Below are 22,207 nucleotides of genomic sequence, written 5' to 3'. Positions count from 1 at the left end.
TACTTCCTGCTCTGGTGTGTGTGATGTTGGGCTTGCTGCCAACGCATGTGCCATCCACATTCAGCATAGTACAGTACGAGGACTCAGAAGAAGTCAAGAGGTTCTTAAGGTCTGGTGCTCATCATCCCCACTGTCCCAAGCACAGAAATCATACTAGGTATTTTGACTAAATGAAAAATATACACTTTAAACACAAGGCTCCATTTAAAAAGCAAAAAGAGAGAAAAAGAAGCTTACAAACATGCAAAATTCAAACAAACTTTGTAGAAAGCTTCAAAGTCATCACGCATTCCAGAAACATTTCCAACCACAACCTGCAATGCCTTAACTTTAAAAGTTCTCTAGAAGAATCAATCAACATTTAAAAGGTGAAATTAAATGATTTTATTCCCTAGGATTTAGGACAGGCTAAAATATGAAGATCTTTCTTAATCTGTGTATCACAGAACACATGACAGGATGAGCCAGATACTAGCATTAAAGTAACCACAAGCAAACAGAGCAGCTATTAGGAATGCGGTAACAGCTCGCATACAGCCACGGATATTAGAACCAGTTTTACTGAGAAAAGGAATGTTGGCTCTAATTCCGCAGTTATCCCTTACTCCTTTTCAAAGAGTGCCACAGGGATTTTTAACTTCCATCTGGACAGTGTTCCTTTAACTGTTTTTGAACACCATGTGTGAGAATACAACAGAATTGTAGACATTAGAGATGGAAAAGACCTATTAGATCATGTAGCCATCCTCCTGCCAGTTAAAGATTTTTCCCTACAGAATAGTTCCTAGCACATTGCCCAGTACAGTTTAAAGTATGTTGAGATATTTGGCTTCAACTACCTCCTTTGGAAAATTATTCCACAATGCATAAAGAATGTAATTAGGACGTTTTTCCTGGTAGAAGCAGCATGCATTTTTTTCTTTCCTTAACGATTTCCAGCCTATTATTCCTAGTCATATCCCCCTGGGTCATCACGAATAACTCATCTTTACACCTTTGAATAAATGGAGACAGATATATTTCCTACACATCGGTCACTAGTTGGCCAGACTACACACAATTGCACAGCCAAAAAATACACTATACTTTAATAAAATCAGTCATTTCACCCTTTTAGTCATAGTAGGATAATTGTCTCCACCTCAGTGAACACTTTTAGATGATACTCTCAATAAATCTGTTTATTCTTCATGCCTCCTCCTACCTTTTGCATCCTCATCAAATGTGTAACATTTTCAAGATCTTAATTCCTTTCTATCTTCTCTCCAACAAAATAGGTCTATTAAACAAGTTTAATTCTGACAAACATAAGTATTATTAAAGAGGTTAAAACGTAAGTTATTAGGAATCAGAAGGTTTTTAAGCATCTCAGATGTCAAAATATTTCTTTGTCCTCATTTCACTTGATTCTCCCGTTTTTTTTTTATCAGTTACTTCCTGCAATACTTTTACCTCATTTAAATTTCATAATAACTCAACAATATTTTTCATATGATCTTTAACATTAAGGTTGCACATTGTAATTTCTACCACCATACCCACATCACCAACTTTGCAAAACATTAATCAGATCAGATATACTCAGAAAAAATGAACACACAGAAATTAAGAAACATGTCAGGAAAGAAAAGATTAGGCAAGATGTGTAATGGCTGAGGAAGAGCTGAAGAAGACATGATGCAAAAATTATATGCTCAGTACCAGGAGCACAGAGAACATTGCGGCCATTCTGAGTACACGCATTAAGGCTTTAGAAAGAAAGCATAAAAGCATAAATAAAGAAATAACAATGGAGCAAATACTGCTATGCCATTAGATCTTTTCCTCACCAACAGGAACACCTGCCATCGAGGGTGATAGGTCAGAATTATTAGTTCCAAAGTCATAAACCTGTTTCATCGTGACAGTGTTCCAAGGATCCTAACAGATATTCCAGTCACTGAATTAGCAGGTCAAAAAGCCAAAACTAAACAAAACATCTGGCAAACACATCAGTGATGCCTCCTTATTACAACGGAATTTACAAGCTAAGAGATCCAACATTTAAACTACTAATTACTATTTTTATTATTTAGTCTAGTCTGAAAGCATCTTTCAAATCATCTTTGCAAGCACTGGTGTGCATATACGTAGTGTAAACTTTTCTTCAAGACCCCCTCTTCTGCTTCCCTTTGAAAAGACACTGCAGTAAACGTTCAATGTTCAAGTAAGAGAATCACATTCACCATTTACCGTTTGGCCTATTTAATCTGCTACCGGTGTGATGATGCCACTGAAATACATTCACTTCTCAGTTCTGAATAGGTGCCCTCTTTTATTTTTAATAAAAAGGCTGGAATATTGAAATATATTGCTCTTTGAAATGAAATAGAAGATTTTCACAGTATTTATAAACATTATTTTTCTTTGCTCCATATTAAGTACATATCTGGTCATACAGGGGATAAATCTGCAATTTGCCCTTCAAGGACTCACATTTTACTTTACATTACCAGAGAGCTGAAATCTCAATTTGCGAGTGCTACTACTAATGTTCTTTCTATCACTTAATGGCTAGCTGGAGCTTATGGAAGTAGTACTATGAGATCAAACAGTTTGAAATGACAGCTGCAATAGAAACTCCAACCTTATCTAACCAGCTCCAAGCCATGATTCTTACAAAAGTAATGTTTCATTCTACTGTTTATTATCATTGTAGCATGATTCCAGTTCTCTGCATGACAGCTGTTACTAACAATTAGCAGTCTGATTTTTTTATTGGATAAAGTAAACAATGAGAGGAAAGATCTATGTAAGTTTCATTATTGGATCTAAAGAACTGCACTTACAAAAGAATTGAAAACAGTTTATCTATACCTACGAAACCAGAAAAGTAAATCAAGCTGTCACACCTTTTTGTGAAGCTCCAGTAGAATACAGTACAATGTATTTTGAGCCTAAGAGGAGCTGATGTAATTTCAAGAGTCAGTGGAAGGGAAAAATGTTAAAAAGGTAGTATCTGAACACTAATGATGCTTACAATGAAGAAAGTATCACATCAGGAATAAAAAAGCCATTTCACCAACTGTACTTTAGACAATGCACGTTTTGTATACTGAATTAAAGACAGAAATGTTACAGTAACATCAGTGAAAACACTAGCAAAGCTTGCTCTGGATTGCAAGGTGGGAATCTGTATCATACTGTCAGTTAAATCAGTGGAAGGACAAACTCAACACAATTCTTGAAGGCTAAATTTAGATCCTTTATTCAACCAGTAGTATCTTCACCACCAGGAGAAGTCAGTTTTAAATATGATTCTGTGATAATGTGTGCTTTAAAAGCTGTTTATACATACAAAGATGCAGAATCCAATCTTTGCAAAAAGATACACTCCTTCAGATTTAAAAAAACAACCAACCAACCAACCAACCAAAACAACAACAAAAACCTAAATCCACAGATTTTGAACAAGTTTCCTCATTTGTTATATGCTCACAAAGCTCACAAATCAGGGCAGCACTGGGAACTGTGACACAACTTTCTCATGTGGACCTGCAAGAGATCCTAATCCCCAGGTAAACCGATTGCTATCTCTAGGCAGCATTAGCAGCATAATCTGCATGCAACTACAGGGATAAGAAGTATTTTCCAAAGTCAGTTAATGCAAAATAACTTGGTGCATCAATTTCCACTAATGCGTCCTGACTGTAAGCTGCAACTAAAAGCTGCAGACGAATCATATGAAGAAGATGTCTCTAGCACATTGGTGCACAGGCCATCTGAAAAAGATCAGGGGAAAGAATCTTTCAGGGCTAAGGGCTGCAAACAAGCCACTAAAATCTGGCACTAACACTAGGCCTTAAGATAGATTGTTTGCAATATCAAGACAGGATTAAAATCCCCACTATTTCTCCATAAGGTTTATAGCCCAAGCAATATTCAAAATATTATTTAGTTTGAGAAATAACTTGTTCACAGTGCAGATGAACATGAGCGTCCATCAGGCAACACCCAAATACCTAAAAACACAAGTCGAATTGTCTGCCAATAACAGCTAGTAAACAGACAGATCTGAAGACAACAGCTCAGGCATGCTGTTTTCTCTTCCTCCTCACTGCATCCCACAAACGCCCTCCCTCACACTCCTGCCAAGTCTACAGCAACAGAATAATGCCTGCCAATTTCTAGAGAGCTGAGCATACTTCTCCGTTTAGTGTTTTGTCTGAAGGCCAACAATCCAGTCAGGACATTCAAAAACACCCCAAAGACTTAATGTGTTAGGTCCTGAAAGATGGAAATAGGAAAGCATAACATAAAATCTCTTTCCAATACACTTAACTTCTCCACATTTCTAGCAACTGCCCACTTCAAACACGATTTGTACAGAGCGCTCCTTGGCATTCACAAATGTATGATGTACTAGAAAGCTAAATCTCAGTTCTTTCCCCTCCTTCAGAATATCACTCCATCTGTAACTGACACTGAACACCAAATAACTTGTATTCAGATAAACCACTAATGCCAAAAGGGCAATTTGTATTCAGACCAGTCCACTGTATATTAAACTCAGCTTCAACATCACCATTTTCTCAAGAAACAAAACCCCAAAGACAGGTAGGATTGTTTGGAATCAAAGTTTTCTTTCATTCTTTGTAGTTATAGCAGCCTTAAAGCCCCACAGTTAAAAACCAAATACAGAGATTTTTAAAAGGTAAATAAGTCCCTTGGGTAAACAACATTTTGGAGGAAAGGGACTGAAAAGAACCACATGGAAGATGTCAGAATTGCCCAAATGATAAGTAGAAGGCCATGCTGTGTTTAGAAAAGGATCAGACAGATATATATAATCAGCCCACAACATACTTTTTTTCCCATGGTTTTTATTCCCAGGCTGACAAGTTATCTAATTTTATATAAAAAAAAAGGATTAATAGTTTGTCTGAGAAGCAAGAATCTTGTCTTCCCCATTATCTTTTTCAATATTGCCTACTTAATCTTCCAACTTTCTGTCCACATTAGAATTTGAATGAAAATTTTGGCTTCTAGTGTGTAGCCAAATCCTGCCTGAGTTTTCAGTTGAAAATTAAAAAGATGGTTAGTTTTTGCTCCTCACCCACACTCATCTTCATGACCTGAAATTCAGGCTATGCTCTTTCTAGCTTGTGCATCATACCTCTTATAAATTCTGTAAGGCTACATTCTCTCTCACCCTTCACATTTTTATCCTCTTTCAGGCACAACTATCTGAATTACCTCATTAAATACAGGAAAATGAAGAATTCTCATGATGCCACTAACATTAAATTTTGGAGTGGACTGTAAATACCCCAAGATTTTCCCACACAAAATGAGTTTTCCTCACCTTCTAATTCTAGGGGTTTTAGAGAAGAATTCAATGATGGTTCTGTTTTCAAAACATTAATTTGGTGCTTCTGCTTTCCTCTCTCCACAGAATAAAAGACCTCTCTGCCCTATGTTATTTCTTACAAGAGATGAAATACTCAGAGATCAGTGATCAGCAACTTCAAGAATATGTAAGTATCACCCACATTCTTCAACTGTTATAAAACCAGAGGAAAGCTCTCTTTTTTTTTTCAGACAACGAAATCCTTCATCCCCCTCTTCACTATTTCCTTGTTAATAACGGAAAAAGGAGCAGAACTGCTTAATGGTAACTAAACAGTCTTTCCCTAACAGAAAGAAATGTATGGAGACTGAAGAGACGTTAATACCTGCATAAAAATACAACTTTACAAAATAAGTTAAATTAAAAGGACCGCTGTACCACATCCTATGAAAGCTCAGTTTTCTCAGGTCTAACACAAAAGCATATTCTTCTATCTTCAAAATATTTCTACAATAACACGCATTTCTTAAAAAAATAAAAATAAAATAAAAATGCTGTACATGTAGCAAAGAAAAGCAACTTTTACCAGCAGGGGTACAAATTGATGGCTGAAATTGCAAACAGAGACAACACGTCCAGTAAGAGGCAAACTGTTAATGAAGACTTACCTCCAGAAACTGGGGCATCCATGAAAACGGCTCCCATTTTTTCAACTGCTTTGGCTAATTCTTTTGAAACTGCAGGGTCTATAGTACTGGAATCTATTAGCAATGAGCCTTTCTTCACTTTCCTAAAATCAAGATTTATTGTTAACTATTTGTTGTACAAGACATCTGCAACTATTATCACGGCACTGGCTTTCCTCAACATGATAAATGCACAGACACTTTTTGGTACACTAATAAACAGAAAGCTTTAAACGTTACTGAGCAATATCTGCTCAGTATGTACACTGCTGAGTATGTATACTGCAGTTCTAAATGACTCAAACACAATAAACTCTGAACACAAGAAAGGAGATGCTTCCTAAACATGATTATTAAAAAAATGACACAAAAAAGGTGCCTTAGGAAAACTTGCCATAGCATCACAGAATGATTAGGGTTGGAAAGGACATCAAAATCATCTAGTTTGAGCAGTATATCACATAAGGATCATCTAAGATGTACTGCAAGCAATTGAACTAAATGGTAAAACAGCCTAAAATTTCATATATACTAATATAGTTTTCTTTCTATATATATACATTATCTTAAGTACTCATCAGAAAAGCCTGACTGCATTCTTTTAATCATTGCTAAAATTTATTCAACATAAAGGTCACAACTAACACCACAAAAACCCATTGCAGTTCTAAAGTGAAGCAGGGGGGAAAACGTTAAATTCCCCCATTGATAGCTAGTAAATTTAGGCAGAAGAATTGTACCCCAAACCGTAGAACACAAAAAGTTGTATATGTGTTCAAAAAATGCAATTAAAGTAAAATTTTCTAATGCCCTCAACAATAATAAAAATACTGTATTTTTATCCCTCTTTCCATTCAATTGTATGACTTCATGTCCACTGGACCAGCAACCACCATGAAATCAAACAACATAATTTTTTTGTCAGAAAAAGGCAAGTAATTTGAAGCTATGCATAACAGATGAAGAGCTTCGCTGCACCTTGTGTGCTCTTGACAGTACAGTGAACTTCTCAGAATCAAACTGCCTAGATTGCTGGAAATAGTCTCTGAATACACACATACAACCGTGGGCTCTACTGCTGCTTCAAACAGTGCCACATACTAGGCAGAACTTGTCCTTTTTCACAGGCGGGATGAGCTGCTGCAGTTAGTCTGAACACATGTAAATGAAAACCACTGTGGTAGATACAGAGCTACATCATCTCCCCTAACATTCGGAATAAGGAGCAGTTCCTTGGTAACACAACAGGATGAGAAAGTTAACCTTTAAACACTCAGAGCCTCAGTGTTTTCTTCAGTAGATAAAGAAACTGACTTCTTCAGAATATGATCAAAGTCAAACCAGTCACCAAGGACCAGGTCACTCTAGTGTGACAATTAACCACTACTGTCAAATTACGCTTTTTTCTCTTGAATACAGTGGCTGAAAAACTGCAGCAACACAGGACTGCTTTCCACATTCCCTGCTCCCCCGTGCTCTTCCACATCTAGGTCCTCAAAAGATTAACTGGCTGTATTATATCAGTAAGTACTGCAAAGTCTTCAAAGCACTGCCATCCTGGATACAATTCTCCTGCAGCTGCTTGCCCAGCATTGTGGGGCTAATCCAATTACCCTTCCCTGAAGAGTCTAAGTTATGGATACTTAGATCTGCTGCTCAGTCCTACTTTGTGAGGAATTAACTATGGACAGTAAGGGAAGGAAGCAGCTATTATTTCTGATATTACAAGAAGAATAGAAATACTCCTCTTCTACTTCATTTTATCAGTCCACCTTAATATTGCCTATCATAAGTTTTACACAATCTACTGTATTTCTGTCTTCTGTATGTTTCTTCCTTTACATTATTAACCTGGATAGCTGTGAGATCCTACATAATCCTCAGAGGTACTGAGTAGCCTTAATTAGCCTGCCAGGAGCAGTGCACATGTGGCCAGAAAAACCTTTCAAATACTATTTATTTTTTAATTTGAAAAGTCCAAAAACTGTGAGTATTAGAATTCCACTAACTGTGGATTTTATGCTCAGTGGAAATCTCTCCACAAAAGTTAAATAACAGTTTTGCATTAAACAAACTCTTCTGATAATTTCTTGTGTAATAAACAGGCAATAGGAGTATAAAACAATAAAGCCTTGTCAGGTGTTCCATGTTAATGCACCTTAATACCATGAGAGAAAATGACATCTCTTCAGAACACTTAATTTACAGAATTTGAAGTTAAAGAAAGAAGTATTGAAGCAAATAATTTTTGCCAGCAAATATTCTAGTTATACTTGTCTGTAGTACAAGTACAGTAAAAGAAACATGCAACTGAGAAGGTAGATAATAGTTAAATTGCCTCAAATTCAGACGAGCTATTATTCTACTGAAAATAAATGAAGAGTTTAGCTAAAAGCCATTCAAATGCAAACACAGATTAAGAGAACTCATGTAATTAGAAATATCAATAGTGACAAAGCAGAGGAAAACATGACGTGCCCTGAAGGCACAACAAGAGTCACAGCAACAGCAATCATTGGACAAACAATGTAATACAGCCATGAGCAGGACTCTGAATGCTCCAAACTGCAAAAAATTCTTACTTTAGAATTCCATTTGCTCCTGTGTAAACTTCTTTTGCATTGGGACTTGAAGGCAGCATGGTAATAATTCTGTCTGCTCTTTCTGCTACATCTGCTGGGGAGTCTGTTACCTTTTAAAGACAAAAAAGCAACATAACCAAACCCGTATTAAAGTTATGCAAGCTTACACTTCCTGAAAAAGAGATGTCAGACACATTTCCTGAGTTTGCTTTTAATATTTACAGGGCATTGGTCACAACAAAGCTGGGTAAAAAAATATAACACAGGAAAACCTGCCCTCCTAATCGAAATGTTGATTAATTGGATCCAGTAACAGAAAGCAAAAAAAAATCTGGAAAGGATGTCTTACCACAGAAGTTCCTCCGGAACATCTGTCAATGGGGATGCTTGCATCCCACCAACCCATTCATGAACCTTCAATTCACTATAAACCACCCCTCTATATGAAATATTACTCTAGAACATTTCTGAAGAGGGATAACAGGAAACATCACAAAAATGTCACTTTTTTTCTTGTCTTATGTACAACACTGGAGGACAGGAAGACTGAGGTAAAAGAAAATATTACTTAATGCACCTTTCAGCCTCCCCTTAGAAAAAAATAATCAGATGAACTGATGTTCCTCACAATGTTACAGTTGACATTTTTAAAAAGGAAAATTATCAACTCATGCATCCGTTACTAAAAAGATCTGACCAAGTTTCAAAATATATCATTAGGTATTGGCAGCTAAATAACAAATTGATGACCTCATTTCACCATTCCTTATCTATTGCTAACTACAGGTATTTGTTATCATTTTTGTTAGTTTTGATAGTAAAGGCCCTATGTAAATACATTCTCTTTTTAGATACAATGCATTTATAAGGGCTCAGCATTAAAGAAAGCGTGCTATATACACATTTGTAAGAAATGCTGAATACAATCTTGAAGGACTTCTGGGATACAGCAGAAGAAACTTTCTTAACTTTTATTTGACTATAAGTTAAGAGAAGAAAAGAATGTATATATTCACTGAACGAAGCTCACTCAGAAAAAAAAAAGGAAAAGAAACTGGCATAGATGGGACTTAGAAAGAGGCAGGTTTTGTTTTGAAAGAATAAGTTAATAGTACACAAAACATCCGGTATACCACACAGTTAGAAACATACCCGTCTAAAGAACAAAGCTTAGGAGGAATAAATGAGGCAATTATAAGCAGAAAAGCTTCTATATCTGATTAGTTAATTTTATGACTTGCTTCCCTGGAGACCGGAGAACCTAGCTCTTTATATAAGAGTATGAAACCTTTGTCTTTAGTTCTGAGTATCTTTGGTTTGGTTCAGTTCCAATATGTATTATTAGAGAAAGAGAGAGGATGTGTGTAGTTGGAACCTGCATTTATATACATCTTCTTATTTGAAACTATTATCTCCGGTATTCTTACAGGTTTACAAGTTTTCAGCTGAAGACTTTGTGACCCATTTTCCCCTTTCGACCAGAAGTTGAAAAACATAGTATATAACTTAAAAACTACATCAGCATTTGCACTCGGCTAGACAGGATATAGCTGTTTTTTTGGTTACAGATTTAAACAATTCTTAAGCAACAGAGATATACAAAAGACAGTTGTGTCTTTAATGTATTCCATCCATGTGTTTCAAAATACTGACATGCCTTTTATAGGAAGAAAATGAGATTAAAAATGTACATAGAGTAGGACAGTACTTCCACAACCACACAAAGGAAAATCATTTTGCTACCCTGAAGTAAGTAGCAAGTGGGAATTGAACCAAGTGGGAACTGAAGTGGAATTGCCATTCTTGGCCTTTCTGGTACTGTTAACAAATACGATTAATAATTCCAGAGGAAACCTATTTACCTGGTTCAACAAGCAGTATACACAACCTCTTTTATTTTATTTGGGACTTTCTTTCTCAGAAATCAAGTTAAATTATTTGAAAGCTATTAAGAAACATTAAGCATTTGAAATAATTATGAATATGTGTGTAACTTTAAAAAACATACCAAATACTAATTGCTGATTACTAGCATAGAGCACACTGGCTTGGAGTATCACCAAGTGATACTCACCAATTTCATATATGTTCTGACACTTGCCAGTTCAAGCAAACTTTTTCAGTATGCAACTAGGTAGGGGAGACTTTTCTTCAGCTGGACATTGGTTTATGCCCTTCACCATGTGCATCTGCTTATATCTGTCCAAAATGCTTTCCTAATTTTTTATTTATATTTATGATAAGTCAATTAATAATTCTGCTTGCCTGAAATGCCATTCTTACTGAATACACTGAAAAAAGCTCTGTTTTTATGCTGCTTTATGCACCAGATGACTTCAGGAACATTCTCAAACTGTCAAATAGGTACATAAACTGAAGCAAAGCAACTATGCGACACATGTGTGAGAAAGAAAGTGATAATTAGGAGGAAGGAGAAAGACAGTAGAGCATGGAGGCAGTCTACTTGCTCACAGCACGGTTCAGTATTCACCCTTGTTTGTAGCCTTGCAACTTTCTCCAAGTTTCACCGCAAGTGGTTCCATATGCTCCTGCTCAGACAGTTTTTCCCGTAACTATTCACCATCAGCAGGCAGGTGGCTGCCTCCTGACATATATTACCTCCCAGTTCTTTACTTTAGAAGATAAAGAAAGTGGAGTCACAGAATATATGGAATTATGATCAAGTATACATCACCCTCCATATGCCTTGGTAGTAGCACTGACTTTAAAAATGAACATCTGACAACTTTACTGTCTCTTGGGGGGAATCTATTCACCTCTGTAACACTCCTGATGATTTTACCCTACCAGCCAGACTAAAGAGAAAGCAGCCCTTGGAGCCCAATATTCCTTCTACAGCACTTTCTACAAGGCCCCCTGGACCCACAATTTTCCAACTCTCGAAAAAAAATGTCAGGGTAGGATTTGCACCTATAGATCAAAAAGAAGAAGTTATGTTTGCATATTTTCTTTAAGTGTGTTTTATTTGTATTTAAGCCTACCCATGTATTCTCTTAGTGATTTACGATCTTAAAACTTACTTTGGGCTTTATTTTTAAAAGCACTACAGTTCAGCTTTAATATCACATGTTACGCCTTGCATAGGATGCCAAGGATTCTATTACTACGGGAATAAGCTATCCAAATGGGCAGCCACAGCAAAGAGATCCAACTGCAGAATACAGATTAAAAATACAACCAATTGTTCAAAACAGGCTTCCTTTCCATTTGCCCAGTCTCTGACTCAAGAAGGGTCTGGTTCATTCCTGAGGGTCTCAGCTGCTTTAACAAAATAAAAAGAGTAATTAGGAAAAGAAGCTGCAAAGCTTAGTTTCCTGCTTGAGGCCATGATTCTGTAATTATTCAAGGGGAGCTGCAATTAATCATCAACAGGTACACTTTATCATTTCATCTTTTGGGAATCTTGGTATTACCTCATTATTATAAAACAGCTGCAGTAAGTTTCAACAGTTTAGACTTTCAAGGCATGCAGTTCCTCTGTCTAGATCTACCTACAATTTCCCTGCCATTGCTTGAGAATTCCTTCCCATCCTCTACACTGTCAAATCAGAGTATTATTTTTGCATTGGTTTCTCCTCATGCAAGTACGTTCTTTTGTTTCAGTGTTTTATGCACCTATCCATCCACTCACAATCGTCTAAACTGCTATCGCTCTGAAGCATGTTAAAAACATTCAAATACATTTCAGACACCTAGAAATAACCCAACCATCTGAGAGACTGAAAGGGTTTCTGGGTGTATTAACAGATCAACAAAAGCAATAGCACTGACTGGAACAGGGCCAAGATTTTGCAGGGTATGTGGCAGGAAGGCAAAGCTCCTTAATGTGATCAATTTCCTTCCCTCCTTTTTCTTTTTCATTCTTTCCTCTTCTCTCACCATAACCTTCCTCACCTCCAAGAGAATAAGCACTTAAATAATTAGATTTTTCCCCTACCCCTGAGGACTGCACCTTGAAGCAGTGGGAAAGCTCATATGTCCCTATAACCCTTACAGCTACGCCAGCAGGAATTTTTAACTAGGGTCATTTAACCTGAAAAGGTCAAAGTAGGAAGCAGATGAAAAGCAGCCCACTGGACATCTAGACCTGGGGGAGGAGGAAGCAGGAGAAAGAAGGAGGTGACAGAACAGGCCATCAACCTACTCTCATAAAAAAGAGGGGGAAGAAAAAACAGCTAGAGAAGTCCAGCAAGGTAGCAATTTTGGCTAACAGCATGAAAATTACTTAGGTTAGAATCATGTTTTTGCCCACAAGTGAAGCCTCCCAGGTTCTGATTGCATTCACTATGCTGCTTTAATTCCAATTGTGATATTAACCAAGAAAAACCCCCGGATTATTTAGTTGAGTTGCATGCAAGAACCATTCAACACATACAGTTATTGTTGAAATAAAGAAAGTTTATTACTATACCTGAGCACCCAAGTCTTGAAATTCTTTGCAAGCTTCTGGGAACACATCATATGCAATAACTGGATATCCATGTTTTAACAGGTTTTTTGCCATTGGATTTCCCATGTTACCCAGCCCAATGAATCCAACTGGGGTTTTGGAAGCCATTGCCCTAGAACACACTGATTTCAAAACAATATATATCAATATATTTGTATTTTAGAGTAATGCGTAACAATTCTGAAACAAAAGCTAGCATGTTATCTGTTTTAACCGATTTAATCAACTTCATGCTTAAAAAGATGGAAATGTGAATCCTATTCTACATAATTTAAACCATCCCAGAATGGTTTTTCTACATATCAAAGGTTTATGTGGGTGTTTCACAAAGTATAGTAATAATCAAACTTCAGCAACATCCCTGAAAGCTAAGGTCTGAGAAGGCTGAAACACGGACTCAAAACATGCAGGCTTGGCTGTATTTTTTTACATGTCTAAGTCCTAAGCTGGATAGGGAAAATCAAATTTTATATAAAATTTACAGACTCCTTTGCAACTTTGGTTGCAGCCTTGGGATATAGCACCTCTTCTCTAGAAATGGACTAAGGCTGTCACTTTATTTCATGCTGCCCTTCACAGATAGTAACTAAACTCTTCTGATCCTGCACTCAGATACAAGGTGACAGTCTTCATAATAGACCATTGCAAATCCTTTGAGCAAAGCAAAAAAACTATAGCATAAACACAGTATTATGAAGTCTTTACAGGAATAACTCCTGCATTCTATTTGCTGTACTAACAATAGAGAACTATAAAGCATAACCTACAATCTGTGGAAAATGCTACAGTTTCAGTCAGTTTTTACAAGTAGTAGCAAGTATCAACTGCTGGACAATAAATAGCACTGCGGGTATTCATCTACTGCAATTAACATCCAACACTCCAAATTAGCGCAATTTGGCAGTGCTGAGATTTCTTTGCCAATTCATAAAATAATTTCTCCTTTACAACAAAGGAAAAGGTTATGCAGAATAAACACTAAGGAATGTGGCATCTAAGCAGCCAGAAAGAAGGCTAACTAACTACAGAACTACTGTAACTGAAGCGCACATACAGAGAATATGTCTAAGCTGGATCGAGACTTTAAGAGGTCCCAATGCTTAGCAAAGAATCCTCTCTAGGCCAATAACACTTGATTAATCATTTTAAAGTCTTTCTGACTTCAAGCTCCTTCTTAGCCAGCAATGGCCATGCTCTTTGATCTGCAGCACTATTCTGGAAGTGTCACATTTAATAAATCAGGTTTGTTGAGAGAACTTTGGTCTGAGACAGTTTCCACGGATGCCTGCAGCAATTACATAGCTAGAGAAGTAGCACAATTTAAATGAAAACTGCACTGGGAAAATGCTGAGTACAAACTGAGATAAGTCACAAAGAGAGCACATTGCTTTTTTTAGAAGTGCTAGATGTTAGATCTAGGAAACAAATGAACTAAGAGCCTAAACCACCATTATGAGCCATAGTAATCATCTTGGAGTCTTTTCTTCTCATAGTTTCTATGAGTCAGTCTTACCCAGTACATCACACTACTCTAAAATTACTCCTCTTGTTAGCCCAAAGGTTCCAGCTTCCTGAAGAGTCCTGGTTTTCAGCATCTTTCTTTCTCCACCCCTTAGTACCAGGGGATCTTATTTACCTTGACTTCAGCAAAGCTTTCAAAACAGTCTCCTCTAATATCCCACTAGCCAAATGTGGAAAGTATGCACTGGACTGGACTGACTGATGAAATACCATCTGGAATGTTAGGCTTAAACAACAGTAATTAGTGGTTCGAAGACTAGCTACAGTCAGTTATATGTGATGTTTCTCATGGGTCAATACTGGGACTCCTGCTGTTTAAAAACTTCATCAGTGACTCTGGTGACAGGACATAAGCACCCTCAGCAAGATCACATGTGCCACCCAAATGGGGGGAATAGCTGAAAAACTGCAGGGCAGGACTACCATTCAGAAAGGTTGAGGACACAGGCCTTAAGAAGTTCAACAACACAAATACAATGCCCTGTGCTTGGGGCAGCAGATGTCATGGCAAGCTGAGGACTGGCTACACAGGTTGCAGCTCTGCAGAACCTGTGGATTCCCATAGAGAGCAAGTTGAGTAAGTAGTGCATCCATGCAGCAAAAGATAAATGACATAACATGCAACATTAGCAAGGACATACTGAACAAGTCAAAGAAATTGGTGATTCCACCCTACACAGCACAATACACACGAGATGTGGTCAAACTGCAGACAGCCCAGCAGATATCAAGTATTATGAGCAAAGAGCTGGATGATATGGTGTATGACCAGAGGTTAAGGGAACTGTCTGCTTATCTTGTTTAAGCAAAGGCTAACTGCAGTCTTTACAACATATAGAGTGAGAGGAAAGAAGAGTTACAGGGCAAATGAAGCCAGATTCTTCATAGAGGTGCACAACAATACAACATGGGGCAACAGCCAGAAGCTGCAGGAAGGGAAATTCCAGTTGGAAATAAGAAAAGCATCCCTGATGAGGAGAAAGGTTCTGCACTACAACAGGCTGCACAGAGAAGTGGCGGAACCTACATCCTTAGAGTAACCTTGGAGCACCCACAGCAACCTGGCCTAGCTTTAAAGATAGCCTTGCTTCGAAACCTCAGTCTTCTTTGTGAATTTCAAGTAACCTTATCAGAAGCATAAATCTGACTACCATGTCTAGGCTCATTCTTGTACACTCTTCACTTTTATCCTGACCACTTCTTTCCTCATACTATCTCATAGACATCTAACCATCATCTCAAGCTAAACATCACAAAATCTCTTCATCATCTTCAGAAAACTTTCTTGATACCTTTTTTCTGTATCAGAACACCAGCAGTGATGCCTGTCACTCACACCTAAAGCTTAGAAGACCCATCCATGATCTGCTTAAATTTGATCAATTCCTCTTTCATCGTATCTGAGATCTCAGCTACTTCAGAACATGGTCATCTGGGTCAACTTAATAGAAATAATCTTGCCTTGATCTTCATGGAAATATTGGGAATTCAGAAGGACATTTTACCCATGCTACTTTCTGTTGTTCCTTCTTTGCATCCTGCCATACTTTTCTCTATTATGTCACCTAAGACTACTTTGCTTTGACAACTTTTCATGGCTATCATCACATTTTACTATGAAGCCATCAACTGGTAATCGGACTGCAATAACAGGCCTATTGCCAACAAGTATTTCTATTACTTCTCTCAGGCAGCTGTTCACAGTGTAAATATCCATGAAACCAACTCATTCTTCTACTGTAAGACTTTCCTTAAAAATCATAATTTTGCAGTATCCCCACAAGGCACAGCAACAGCTAAGCTAGAATACAGGGCAACATGCTGTTGGTATTATTAGTTTTGAGTCACTGTATTCTATTATTTTCCCCTTTGTCTGTCTCTGTTGATTCTCTCGTGTTAGTTCATGAATCAGGGACCAATTTTTGTCTGTGCTAACTAAAACATATTGAAATCCACAGGAATTGGGACCTGTAAGAGAAATAGTCCTATTCCTGACTTGGTTTCTGACTTCTTAGTGTAGTTTAACTTTTCACAGCCCAGTGTTAAATTAGACACTTTACAATTATATAATTCCATAAACAGCTTTGAAGAAACTTCAGATCCCCAGTTACTCAAATAGAAAAAAACTGCTTTCAAAGACTGACGAAATTAGCTCACAGATATACCCGATTTCAATTAAATTTGAATCAACTGCATTTAGAATCATGGCATATTTTTTAATTACTTCTTAAGACAGTGGGCATTTGCCAAACAGAGGATGTTTAAGAAGACATGATTTTTCACATCTTCATATTAAATGAAACTCTACAGGTGCTATCACGGAAAGTGATGTCCAGCTTGAATATCCAGGCACTGTTCGCCATTTCATAAATGGCACAGGTCAGTTTTGAAATAAATGTATAATTCAAACATTGGTATTCTGCAAAGCCACGTACACATAGGCTTAACTAATCCCATCAATTGTACAAGCATTTCCAGAAACTGTCCCTGTGGCATTGAGTCCATTTTACTTCAACCATAAAATTTACAGTAACCTGCTGCAATTACATGGCTGGAAAAATGCCCAGTGCACATTCAATTTCTAACAGAGGACAGAGAAGCAACAGAAGGTACTTTCAAAATAAGCACTAATACAATGTGCAACTAATTCTCCTCCACTGGAAACAGAACCAGCAAAACAGATTAATCTATAGATCAAGTTAATAGACCGCAAAACCAGCTACAGCTACACTGACTCCAAAGAATTTCGCTTTCCCCAGGAGATTCTTCATTATACTCTTGAAGGAAGATGTGCTCACAGAGCCCCATGACTATGGAGACTCCATTGATGAGGAGAATTAATTTGACCCTCTTGCCATAGACAATATAGATTAAAATGTTTTGCTTTGAAAAGTCAGCCTACAGTAGTAGCAGTTGAACTAATCTACAATTTCATAAGAATTTTACCTTAAAAATAATTTGATTAAAAAAATCATGAAGTGTTTATGAATCTTTGAATGTCTCTTCTTGAATAGAACATATCCATTAAGAGAGCAAATTCAGGAATGCACAGTTTGCAATCTTGACCATAGAATACCTGGCCTGTCGATGACCTAAAACTTGTCTTTTCAAGCTTCTACATAAAGATACTCAAAACAATTATCTTTTTAATCTGAACGATTACAGTTACAAGTTTAGGTGTTTACCTTTCATTTTACACTGTCTCCCAACCTAATGACTCTTACAGTTCTGAGAAGAAATTTCAGCTCCAGTGGTGCCTTGAATTCACTGCAAATACCACACTGCACAGCCACTACAATATGCAGTGCAGAGGAAATCTCTTCGTATTTAAACAAAATGGAACTAACAGCTGGATAGGACCACAGACAGTAGAGCTGGAGAAGGTCCAACATGCTTGTACTCAGAGGGAAAGCACAGCCTAACCAGCCAAGGACAGGACTGAGAAACCAGCAACTCTCAAATTGTAATCTCAACTATATTACTTACTTTTTGGCTTTATAAAATCTATTTTGAACCACGTTCCCCAAAATTTCTAGCTCTTGGGATAGAATCCATAGCCCCACAGTCAAATGAAACTAATAAATCTGGAACAAGAGAGAATAGCCCACACATTCCTGCCCCATACAAATTTCCTAATCAAAGTTGCATTAATATTCTTGATCTCTCTGCATCAGTCAAACTTGAGCTCTTTCCCAACCCAGTCGGAGAGGTTTAACAGGAGCAAGGGAAGATTCACAGAGGAAGCTCAGCTACTGATGTCACTTGTTTTGCTCAGGAAGTACAGTTGCATACGAAGTAACTTAACAAGGAGAGGGACACAATTCAATATAAGCCACTAAACAAAGGATTTTGACACTGATTTAGCATCCTCAGTCTGGTACAAGAGAAGACATGATCCCTTTTCTTCTTCCTGTTTTGAAAAAAATGAAGAGAGAGCTTCTGTGTTCTTTGCACACCTCTCTAGAGAAACTTACAAAACCTCTACTGATCTAGATTCTGGAGGGAACCAGATGGAGAAATATAGAAGTTAAGAGAGGCCAGCTGTACACAGGCAGAATTAGGTCTTTCTGCTCCTAGCAGCTTTGCCAATGGAATTTAAGTTGCCCCAGGGTCACAGGCTTTTAAAGGTTATGCAATGATTTTCAGAACTGCACTCTGCCAAAATCATAATTTAAGAAGATTATCCGACTCAAAATTTGGCCAGCTTTACACCAAAAACATCCAATTTATTTTTCATTGCCTCCGTAAAGGTCTGCTGATGAAAACCAGACATGCAATCCTGCAACAGTCAGAGTCTTCTTACCTCATTTTTCTTATCTGTAGCTATACCTCATTAAGTGTTTGCTAATACATTAAGGACAAAAACATGTAGGAAGTACTTTTCGTCTAAAAGAGTATCAAGTGTACACCACACTTGATCCCTCCATTTAGTAATGTGTTTGACTTCTGTCATGGCAGGTCTGTCATAATCCTTGCTTTGTAATTAACGCTTCTGTGCAACAGAGCATGCAAACATTTGACAGTTCAAACACAGCTCCTGCACCAACAAAAGTACTATTTAGCTATTAACTGAATGGGCCCTTACTATTCATTCAAAATTACTTGTAAAGACATTTTCTTTCTCTAGCAGGGTACTGTCTCCTCTGATGAACAGCTCCTAAGTTGATGAATCTTCATTCACCAGAAAAATCATCCTTTCTCAGCCACAATACCTCATTAACCCCCACTTTATCCCCTCTAATAGTCCCTAGGAAGGATTTTTCCACATCCACCAAAAACGTATTTCCAAGTAAGGTCATATACACCCTCTCCATGAAGCACATTTGCCAGTGACTGCCAACTGCAAATCACAATACAAGGCCTCTGTCTAACTTGATAGTACATGAATATACACACTTTAGATGCTTCTCCAAAATCTGCATTCTGTTACTTTCCTCCTTGACGATTTAACAGTCTCTAGCATAATCATACAGAAGAAACAAACCATCATTGTCTGCACGAGCTGCAAAGAGCAACTGACAAGAAATTGAGGAGCATTCATAAGTGAATGAAGATAATCTGTTCACTAACCAAGTTGTGGTGTTGGACAGCTCTCGGATCTGGCAGAGTTCTTTCACTAGGATGGCGTTTCACTCAGAATGACAGGTGAAGAAAACACTGATCTAAAGACAACTTTTAGGCTATTCAAAACTAAAGGACGGCAAGCTTCATAAGCGCATCAGAGATGGGGAAACCTCGACATATAACTAAGCAGTAGAGCTTAGCAGTTAAGAAGTCTTAATGCTTAGACCTTCATCCCATAAACACTTGTCAGAGCCAACAGGACTTTCAGCAGTCACTACTAAGCCAGAAGATAAATACTGTGGGTGAAGTTCTGTTCTATGGAAGTTTCTTGGGAAAGTCATAATTTCTGCTTAGACTCACAGTTTCTCTCTCAGGTCTTCAGGCAAGGACAAACTGTATTTTTCAACTTTTAGGGCTAGTAGTGTAATGTTTTTTGTTGCTTCTCACACCTGCGCTTACCACCAAAAACCAAGATATCTTCCATCTTCTCTACATTAAATATGACCATTGGGATATTGACAAAGACAGTGTATTTCAAAGCTCTTACAGAAAATTCCACCAGCTACCATGCACTGTAAGTTCAAAATACATTGAAAGCTATTGATTTGAACTGTGTTATCGCAGACGGTACTAAATACACAAACAGGTCTCTTATATTTAACTTTACTAGCATGTGACCAATATGCCTATTGCACCTGACCTACTACTTAGCACAACACCAGAGCTGCAACTGCAAAAAAACCCGTAAAAATCATGTGTTGCTGAGAAAGAGTCAAGCAGAGATAACACTGAAAGCTAATTTCAAAATTGTGTCAAACACTTTTCACTGATCAGTCTAAATGAGGTTTAAAGAATTACAAATGCTTAAAAGTTACTTAAAAGTGAGTAATTTTTGAAACACTTTTTAAAGTGTCAATATTTTAGAACCATATACCATTAAAATTACATATTTCCTCCTCTTTGCTACTTGAAAAGCTTTCACCTATTTGTCGTGGAGCCCAACTATACAGTAGCATACATGAATCACAGGCTGCTATCAAAATTTTATTGAAAAGGCTACTAAAGGTATATTTTCAATCATTTGCTTCAGCAATGGAAACAGTGATAAAAAACAATAGCATGATTTTCAGGACTCTGAAAAAGGAAAACATCTAGGTCCAGTTCTACAAATGTATTCTTCCTTCACGTACACTGACAGGACATTTAAATGTGTTTGCTCCTTCCACTGCCTGTGAACCAACCATATATGCGAATGACTGCCTGTGGAGTTGGAACAGCGGGAAGTGCTGCTTGATTTACCTTCAATTTAAGGAAAATAATCATATACAATGATCGAGATGATCAAACACCCCAAATCTAGGTAACAGGTACTGCCAACACGTCACTGGTGCCACAGGAACCACTCGTGGGCTCCGGTAATTTCCAGGCATGCTATTTTAAGCAAGTGAATGAAAACATTTACTGAGCCGAGCCACTCCGATGTTCCAACACGGCCCCACATAACGCAGCAGCGGGGGCCGCTTCCCGGGAGCGCGCCGGGACACTGACAACCCCCAGTGCTGCCCCGTGGGGTCCGTTCCCGGGCGTCCTGCACAGCCAGGCGGCTCCGGGGCCCGCCAGCCGCGGGGCCGACCGCTGCATCGGGCCCCGGGGTGCAGAGGGCCCGTGGCCACCTAGGGCAGCGCAGCAGCAGCGCTCCCCGGCCGAAGGCCCGGCTTTTCCCCGCCCGACAACAACCGCCCGGCGGTCAGAGCGGACCCGCTGGTGCCGAGGGGAGGGGTCCTTACCCATCGCCGCTACCCGCCTGTGCCAGCGCCACCAGCCCGCAGGTCGCCCGCGCACCACAGCCGCGGCCATGCTGCGCCCCGCGCCGAGTGACCTCCGGCCAGCACCACCCGCCCCGGCACCTCCCAGCCCGCCGCCTCCGCCCGCCACCGTCCGCCACCGCCAGAGCGCTGCGAGCGGCAGCTGCCGCAGCCAACCATAGACTCCCCTTGGCGGAGCCCAGCCAATGGGAGCACAAAGCCACCTCCCCGCGGCCGGCCCGCCCCGCCCCCGGCCCAGTGACGGATGGGGGCGGACTCTTTCCCCACGCCCGGTGCGCGGAACGGGGCTGGTAGGGGGCCGGGCAGGCTTTTGGGCTGCTCATTGGGGCGGCGGGGCGGTGGGGAGCTGCGTCGTCGGCTAGCGGCGCCTTTGGGGAGAGTTTCCTTCCAGCCCTCCTCCGCTGCGCGTGCCCGCTGCGGCCTCCCCTTCCTGTGTCGCCGCTGAGGTGGGTGGAGGGTCCGGTTCGTGGTGCGAGACTGCGGGGACGCAGGTCCCGGGCAGCATGGCGTACTGCTTTTGCCTAGTCAGCACATAGGCGTTGGAGCTTCTGACTGGCTTCGTCGTTGTGGTGGGTTGACCCTGGCTGAACGGCTGGTGGGGTCCTACAGGGGCTCAAGGTATATACCTGCTCCTCATAGACTTCCATTTGCTGCAGGGGCACAGTCTTTCAGTAGACTGGCCTCCCCTGGGACCTGCACTGCAGATAGCCCCTCAGACCTAGGTCACA

The 22,207-nt window shown here is 39.1% G+C and overlaps 1 protein-coding gene across 1 annotated transcript in view; it reads right to left on the bottom strand.

The window, feature by feature from the left end:
* Nucleotides 1–21,570, bottom strand: part of HIBADH (3-hydroxyisobutyrate dehydrogenase) — an 84,874-nt gene extending 63,304 nt beyond the window's left edge. Inside the window, exons 1-4 of the mRNA XM_061375091.1 lie at nt 21,441–21,570; nt 13,030–13,190; nt 8,598–8,707; nt 5,998–6,119 (exon numbers count right to left, since the gene is read on the bottom strand). Of these exons, the coding sequence (XP_061231075.1) occupies nt 5,998–6,119; nt 8,598–8,707; nt 13,030–13,190; nt 21,441–21,510 (463 nt within the window). The 5' untranslated portion in view covers nt 21,511–21,570. The remainder of the gene's footprint in view (nt 1–5,997; nt 6,120–8,597; nt 8,708–13,029; nt 13,191–21,440) is intronic.
* Nucleotides 21,571–22,207: the final 637 nt, after the last annotated feature.

The sequence above is a fragment of the Neopsephotus bourkii genome, unplaced genomic scaffold, assembly GCF_033783945.1.
Source record: "Neopsephotus bourkii isolate Nb327-2 ecotype Australia unplaced genomic scaffold, CSIRO-AGI_Nbou_v1 NB_1656, whole genome shotgun sequence".
NCBI classification, from domain to species: domain Eukaryota; kingdom Metazoa; phylum Chordata; class Aves; order Psittaciformes; family Psittacidae; genus Neopsephotus; species Neopsephotus bourkii.
The sequence above is the reverse complement of the archived record's forward strand: the minus strand, read 5'-3'. Positions and strand labels throughout refer to the sequence as shown.